Source organism: Condylura cristata, unplaced genomic scaffold (assembly GCF_000260355.1).
Source record: "Condylura cristata isolate star-nosed mole 26May11 unplaced genomic scaffold, ConCri1.0 scaffold00120, whole genome shotgun sequence".
NCBI classification, from domain to species: Eukaryota; Metazoa; Chordata; class Mammalia; order Eulipotyphla; family Talpidae; genus Condylura; species Condylura cristata.
This window is the reverse complement of record NW_004567221.1, coordinates 22,638-30,706: the sequence shown is the minus strand read 5'-3', so window position 1 is coordinate 30,706 and position 8,069 is coordinate 22,638. Positions and strand designations below refer to the sequence as shown.

Sequence of the window (8,069 nt, the reverse complement as noted above, 5' to 3'; positions counted from 1 at the left end):
CCCTCAGCCACCTGGTCACACACCAGGGGGCCCCCAGAGTCACCCTGTGGGCAGATGGAGGGAGAATTGAGCTGGGCCATCTGTTGGCTTTGACCCTCCCACGTCCTGGCCTTGGGATCCCCGGTAGGGCAGGTCTCAGAGCTCCCACCTGCCCTGGCAATCCCCTCCCTCTCCTCTCCAGGGAGCCTCTGCCCAGGGGTAGCTGAGCCAGTCTCCTATCCCCAAGGACAGCAGCACCGGAGATGGCTGGTGGAGGCCGAGTCAATCAGGACATGGCTGTCCCACTGCCCTGCATTCCTAGAAGCTGGTGTACACAGATGGGCATGGTGGATGCCTGTGATCTTACCTTAAATGAGGACTTCCTTGTGCCTGGGTCCCCAGCACATATCTGGATGGTGTTGTCGTAACTGTATTTGTAGCGATGGAGGCAAACATTCTTCTTTTGAACTTTAAGGTCTACCTCCTGCAGTTTATCTGCAGCCTGGGCATTGACGCCTAAGCGCCCCCATCCGGCCACAGTGCACACCTTCCCCGGCATCACTGAGTGGTTCTTCCTGGGCAGCCTGATGGTCTTCACATATGTATTCACTGTGGCCTTCCTGTGAAGCTGACAGAAAGAAAAGAAAGGAAACCTTATCTGCTACTGACACACAGGACAGCAATGAGGTTGCCTTCTCATAGCCCTAGAATAGTAAAGAGTCATAACTCGGAGGGGAAAAGGGAATGAGGTCCGAGGGATGCAACAGCCCAGGAGTAAATGTGCAAGAGCAGCAAGGGGTTACCGCACCTGCAGCAACATGATGTCATTGGCCAACGTCTTATTATTGTATTCCTGGTGGGGGATGGCTCTCTTCACAGGGATGACTTGCCGGGTCCTCTCCTTCTTGGAGATGTCGTGGGCCCCGAGGATGACCGTGATTTCCCTACACACAGAGCAGAGGGAGAGGTCACATAGACACAGTCAGGCAGGGAGGAGGGCTGCAGCTGAGGGGGAATCAAGGCAGTGGAGGCCTCAGGGCTCAGCCCTCTGCACCCTCTGCCTCTAGAGCCCTTGGTGAGTGCGCCTTGGACCCCAGGGATGGTGACCAGATCCAGTAGTCTGCATCTGATGCAAAGCAGGGCAGCATTGAAGCCACGGGGCTGAGCTCTCTCTCTCCTGCAGCCGCCAGCTGGCACTGCCCTGCCCCTCGCCCCAGCTGCCTGTGCCTGTCTCACTCTGGGGACACTTCTGGCACATGCACTCCTAGGAGCTGGGGGCCACAGGGAGAAGTAGGGCTCTCAGGAGGGTGGGCCCCGCTGCTCCTCACCTCCCGTTACAGTGAGCAGCTGTCAGCACGAAGTCCGCTCGCACCAGGAAACCTCCACACATCTTGGTCTTAAATGGCAAATTCTCACCAAACCAACTCTCAGAGTTCTGAACCGATATCAGTAGAAATGCCATGTAGGGTCTGGAGTGGGGACGGGCCTCATGTCCCCCGATGATCTCTCCTGAAGAAATATCAGGTCTGCTTATGCACCCCTCACTGCCCCACCCTGATGGCTCAGCCTGGTGGGCATTGGGGGCTCTGGATAGCCTGAGGCAGTTGGGGGAGACCCAAGACTCCAATTCCCCTCTGCAGGGGGGAGCCAGCTGCCAGCATTGGCTCCACCTCCCGCCCATGCTGGGTGAGCACACCTGTGTGGGACAGAGAGTGCTAGAGCCTCTGGAAAATTCCTGTCCTGGTTTTCTGTCCCCTACTGGCGAGGCCTTGTGAGTCTGTGTCGTCCCAGACAGTGCTGCTTTCTGGAGCCCAAGCTGAGCCTCAGGATCTGGGTGTTGTAGCCTGGGCCCTGGGCCTAACACCTGCCACTGCCCCTGCTCATGGCTGCAGGAAGCGAGAGCCCCACGGGCTGACCAGGGCTGCAGGGGCTAGTGCTGGGGACTCTGGAGACAAGCTTGGGCCTGCCAAACAGTGGCTCAGTCTTGAAAACAGGGGAGCTGCTAAAGAGCTGGGGAGACAGCAGGGTTGGAGAGAGGGGTGAAGGCCCTTGGCTGAGCAAAGGCAAAGCAGGGCTCAGCCCTCTGCACCCTCTGCCTCACCCGGCCAGGCCCAGCCTGCCCTTGGCAGGGGAGTTAGTGTTTTTTCCTGGTCAGGTTCCCCCTCTGCAGGAACTTCGAGGGAGGCCACACTCTCCAGACAGCAGAGGCAGGGCTGGCTGGGCAGGGGGAGGGAGAGGGGCAGGGGACAGCTTCCTGGGCTCTTCTTGAGAACAGCCTTGGGCCTGCTGGCCCTGCTGGCAGCTTGTCCACACCGTCCTGGGATCTGAGGTGGGACAGCAGCTGGGGCTAGAACGTCCTGCAGGGAGATCCCTGACACAAGCTATGCAATGTCTTTCGTCTGACAGATTCCGGGTAGATCGGGAAAAGCTCTGAAAAACCAGACTTTCCACTGCTAACTTATGTTTTGACTTCCCTTTTTTGGATAATCATAATATCAAAATATTCTGAGCAACTTTCAGCTTACAATTGGATTGCCTCAGCTGCATAAGGCCTGCCTGCCCTGACAAGCAAGCACTGCACCAGGGTGAGAAATTCCTCTGAAATCAAAAGTGACTTGACAACTGACTGATCAATAAAAAGCAAAAGGGCTGTTTCTGCAAAGTCTCTCTCACTGCAGGATGGAGGAAAACCCAAATTTTATCACTGTACTATCTCACCTAGCCTTCTCTTCAGCTTCTAAAGAATTACTCAAACTTCCTACTGTCCGGCCTTTAGATGTGGAAATTCATCCACATTGCCTGTTTTAGAACTAGTCAGGTTTTCTACCTGCTACACTTCAAAGGAATTTACACAAGTCTTCTGGCTAATCTTTCAGGATTCTACTATCTAGTCTTTAGATAAGGAATTTCACCTATGTCTCCTATTCTGAGTAAATTATGCCTTCTACTGTCTAGACCTCAAGGAAACTCATTTAAAACCTTTTAGCAATTTTCTTCAAAGAACTTCTGAAATTTGATTTGCTCTTCCTGACTTCCAGGGTGTCTCAGGTAGAAAAAAAAACCCCATTCAGTAGTAGATAAGGTTTAAGGGAGTTTAATGAATCTTCACTATAGTAATATTAGTCTTAAACTTTGTGCACCTATGTACCTTTTTTTTAACCTGGTTTGATTTTAGAATGTTATAATCTCAAGTAAAGGTCAAAGGACCCCAGACTATTCTTAGCAAAAAGGTGATTGTGATCTGAGTCCCTTTTCTATGCTAATATCATCCTCCTGCCTGCTTGAAATGTATAAAATAAACCTCTGCTGAAGACAGACTGGAAGATTTGCACCTAACTCCGACTCACTTGTCTTCCTCACTGCGGCTCCCTTTTACTCCCAAATTTTTAGAATATTGCCTCGCCGACATCATTCCCACCTGGAGACCCTGCCTGTGTCAGCCTCTTGACAGATCCCCATAGGCATAAAGGGGAAGGGTCCCTTGGCCTGTGAGTCGGGCTGGTAACTCACCTGCCTCTGCCATGGGCGGCAGCAAACAGGCCAGCAGCAGTGGGAGCAAGAGCGGCTGCATCTCGCTGCCCAGGTTCAGCGGCTGGGGCGTCCTTCGACAGAGGATGGAGGTGCGATGGCTCGTGAGAAGGGGCGCCTTTCTGGCTTGCAGCGTCATCCGACCAGGCTTTCTATGAAGGCTGCCCCGCCCCCATCCAGCTGTTCATGACAATCCCTGGGAGGTGTGAGGATCCACAGTGACCACATCAGTAGCCACAGCCGATAACTCAGAAAAGACCACTTGTTTTAACCCAGACAAGAACCCAGCTAAGGGTGGGGAGCAGGATGTGACCTGTAGAGATGTCAAAACCGCACAACTGAAGCCCCAGGGACAGAACCCATCGCCTTCATCGCCATGCTGCTGAGCCCACAGGATCATTTCTCAGCAGAGGCGCGGGCCCCAGGCTGTGCTCTGGCCAGTCGCAGGCGTGGGCGTGAGGGCTGTGGGGTCAGGACAGTAGCAGGTGCTCGGTCCAGACAGCAGCCCTCCCTCGTCGGCTCCCTCCCAAGGGTTATTGAACATCCCTTCAAAATTACAAATGCGCACAGTGAGCCCATCTCTCTGGCTTTTGCTTTTACAGAGACGGGCCCTTGGTACTCATTGACTGGTGGCACTAGAAGTTGAGGCCATGAGCGGAAAGGCCCTGGTGTTCCCACCGGAGGAGCACTTGGTGGGACCCACAACCCCATGACTAAGACTGGCAGAAGACGCTTCTCCACAGGTCGTTAGATTCCTCAGTCCCGGTACCCTGTGAGGTTGGCAGCATGCTGGGATCGGAGACCTGTTGGTGTTCTCTGACCCTGGGTAAACCTCAATGTCATTTGCTAGTGAAGGAAGCCAGACACAGCACAGCACACAGGGCAGGGTTCCTGGATGTGGCTCACCCAGAACAGGACAGTCAAGGCACAACATGCATGAGAGATGCTGGATCACACCTCAGGACACTAAAGAGGGTTATTGAGAATGAGGAGAAATCAAGGCCCTTCATCATGTTTGGTTTTAAAAATTTTCCAACAAATGTAGAAATTAATTGCAAGTAAAAATTAAAAGCTAGCAAAGAGATATTAAGTGCTATTTGAAAGGTTTGGTGCAGTTCAGAGATGGAGAGTCAGATAAAGTTTCTAACAGGCAGTAATTTATTGAGCTCCCAGGGAAGGTTCACTGACTTCCACAGAGTGAGATCCCAACTGGTGGGGGACAAGGTAAGATCTTAGAGGGCATGGGAGTTGTTTTTTCAGGAACTGATTCATCAAGGGGGCTTATCAGTTCCCAGAACGCAGGCTGACCCAGCTTAGGAGGCTCTGGTATGCAGACAGTAACAGGCCCAGAATCCAGGTTCACACCTCCAGGCTTGCCAGACCCGCTGCACCTTACATTCAGCCTCTTAGTTACAGGATAATGGGCAAAACATCCCTTCTGGCTACTCCAGAAAGTGAGGCCAATAGCCAGGTGCTGATGGGGAGGGGCGAGTAGGGTGCAGCACAGGTAGTTGACAGCAGCCGCAGCCTGAGCCTGGTTTATCCGGGACGGCAGCACAGTTCATTTGGTCTGTGGTGCAGTCCACTCCCAGGACAGACTGCCCCTGGGTCCACTGGGCCCAGAGGGACATGAGCCGGACAGGATGGCCGTGCAGGCATCAAAGTGAGGAAGACGGAGTTCAGTGAAGAGGAGTATCCTGTCTCCTTGTGTGCAACCTGGAATTTGTATCTTGAGAGGTCAGAGGGTTTACAGAGAAAAGTAAAAGTATCTGGATGGGATTGAAATAACAGGAAGTCTCCTTCAAGCCAGTGGTCTCCAAGCAGTTCCAGGGTCTGGGTGGGATTCAAGAGCAGAGGCATTTGGCTCAGAAAGAGGTCCTGGAGGGGGTTGGGAGGAGCAAAGAACAACTGCCTTTAACTACCACGGAGGGCACAAACTTATGAGCAACTGACCAAGACTTAAATTTCCAAACATGTTAAAAGGGTCTTCATATGGTCCCTGACCAGAGTCAGAAACAATTCAAGAATATTTCAGTTCTTACTGTAGATGAAAAAGAAATTAAAGTTTGGTTTTAAGTAAGCACTGATAATAAGCTTAGCAAGTCATTCTAGCACATGACATTTCTACTTCTCTGGATCTTCAACACTTTTATCTTCTTACTAAGCCCTCAACACTTTCTTTTAACAGTTTGGCTGTTGCTTCCTATCTTTCTTTTAAAGCCCTTCAAAATACATATTTCCAACACATTCTTTTTTATTAAATACATCTCATTTTACCCACCTCACTTTACTGGCGTTTTGAGTGTTTGGCTAAAGAAGTCATGGCATATATTAGAAGAAAAGTATCCCTTTCAAGGGCCAAAGATGAGTGCAACTGTTTTTCTGGAAAGTGACTTCCTCAGGAGAGGTTTAGATAAAGACCTTAGAAGCTAGTTTCCTTGTTAACATAGGCCAGGATAAACAGAGTAGGGTCATATTCTGGTTAAGAAGGCGAGTCTGGAGTAGTTGAACTCAGGAAGGGCAGAGAAAACGGGATGCCTGAGGAGGTCTTGGAAAGACAGTGTGAGGATTGGACCTGAAGGGGTTGGTGACCTATTGTTTCGATAAATAGGCCACTGGAAGGTGTGTGTCACCTCCCTTTCAACAGGGGAGGCCACGGAGTGGGCCGATGGATGAAGAGGTAGTGAGTGTTACAGGCTAGGGAGAGAGGGGCACCACTGAACCCCCAAACCTGCCTGCTCTGAATAGCTTCTGCCATCTGCCACATGAAGACAAGGCATATAAAACCTTTAATGGAAAGTAATTTTAATGCAATCCGTGTGCAATACAGCAAACATAAAGAATATAGTTTCTAAATCAAACACCCAGAGTGACCCATCCCCTCATGGGTAAAAAGTCCATCCAAAAGGGATTGGCCCAAGCAAGGACTGAAAGCCCACCACAAGTCGAAAGCAACTTCCAGCAGGGACCATAGAAAAGGGTCAGAAATTGCTAGACAAGTCTGGGAGGAAAAGATCAAAATCAAAATCAGGATAAACGCTGCTATAGTGAACCTCCCCACAATCTCTCACCCACATCTGTTTTAACCGGTTCAGGGTCAAGAATCAAGAGCTAATTCTTCATATGTCTCTCTGCTCCATGTGCCTCCCTCAGGTCTCCTTCTGGTTCCCACCCTGCTTCAGTCTCCTCTCCAGATTCCTCTCTTCTCTCCTCAGCTTCACCCTCCTTTTTGTTGGGCAGGGAACCTGGAACCTCCCCTTTTCTGGGGACCACCCTGTTACAGTAGGAGGGTTGTTGGAGTTTGGGAAGAGCTAGGGAGTGAGAGAAATGGGAGTCTTTTTGAGGCAGTGAGTGGGTGGATGAGGGTCTTCGAGGAGGCCAAGGCTCTGTGAAGGTCACATGAGTAGCCTTGTAGAGAGGTTTGGCTGTGAGAGAGAAGTTGGAGACTGAAATTGAAAAGAACTGAAGGGGTCAAGAGTCAAGAGGAGGTTTGCCACGTGTGAGTGGTAAGAGGATAGTGTTGCACTGAAACCAGCGAGGAGGGGTTTTGAAGTGTGGCTATCCAGGGTGACTGCTAGAAGGATTTGATGAGGCAAACAAGTCTGGTGGAGAGAAGAGCAGGAAAAGGGAGGCACTGGACTGCGAATTGGTGAGAAAGAGAGACAGAAGGTTTTTCTCAGAAGTAGGGTAGGACATGCGGAAGCACAAGGAAGGAGCAGGTAAAAGAGGAGTTGAAAAATGAACAAGAGATTGGTCGCGCTATGTGCGGATGATGTGGTCGGACACCGACACTCATCACAGAGATCTGAGAGGGAAAAGTTTGACCCCCATGTCTATCAGAAAGGAGAATCTTTACCTGCTACCTGGAGAGTTACCCCGGGCTCCTTGAAGGTGGTCCTGACAAAGTTGAGCTTCCTGGGCCACCTCAGTCTTCTGTGATCAAGCCCAAGAGGTTTGCCGTGCCTGTTGCAGTGACTGGAGAAAGGAGGGGACAGACCTACCTTGGGGTGACAGAGGAGGGCAATGAACCCTCCAGTGAGGGCCCTGGCAGTGGGCGAGGTGACGGGCAACGCCTGGCCCAGTGACCAGTGTGAAGCGCGGCCCGGAAGGCTACCTTCCTCGCTGCCCTGGCCCAGGGTTCTGCTGTCCTTGCCTGGAGGAGCACACAAGGCTGCTGCCAGGAGCTCAGCTTTCTGGGTGCCACTGGCCTCCTTGTCAGCCCTTTCCTGTTTGCACAATTATAAAAGACTCTAAGTGCCTTGCTCAAGAGATCTCTTGGCCCTCCCGGGTGCTCCAGGGTGTTAAAGCGCAGCACTAAGACTCTAAAGCACTTCCGCATGAGTTCCATTCTCACCTGCCCTGGAGGTTTTCCACAGGGCCCGGCAGACCTCTCCTGACCTGTCTGCTGCTCCCCTCAGCAGTGTACTTCGTCAGTTTGCCTGTTCTGCTCCCCACTGTGTCTCTGGTGAAGCCTCTCACAGCCCCTGAGCCTCTGGCCTGTACCCCAGTTCTGTATGCACAAATAAATAAATCTTTAAAAAAAAAAGAGAGATCTTTATGCG

General features: G+C 51.5%; 1 protein-coding gene across 1 annotated transcript; it reads right to left on the bottom strand.

The window, feature by feature from the left end:
- Window positions 1-2: 2 nt before the first annotated feature.
- LOC101618969 (duodenase-1-like) lies at window positions 3-3,550 on the bottom strand (the record flags this gene model as incomplete). The annotated part of the gene is made up of 5 exons (XM_004695727.1): window positions 3,490-3,550; window positions 1,308-1,488; window positions 788-923; window positions 347-607; window positions 3-44 (listed from the first exon to the last, which is right to left on the bottom strand). Coding segments are annotated over exons 1-5 (681 nt in total), but the record flags the coding sequence as incomplete, so codon positions are not given.
- Window positions 3,551-8,069: the final 4,519 nt, after the last annotated feature.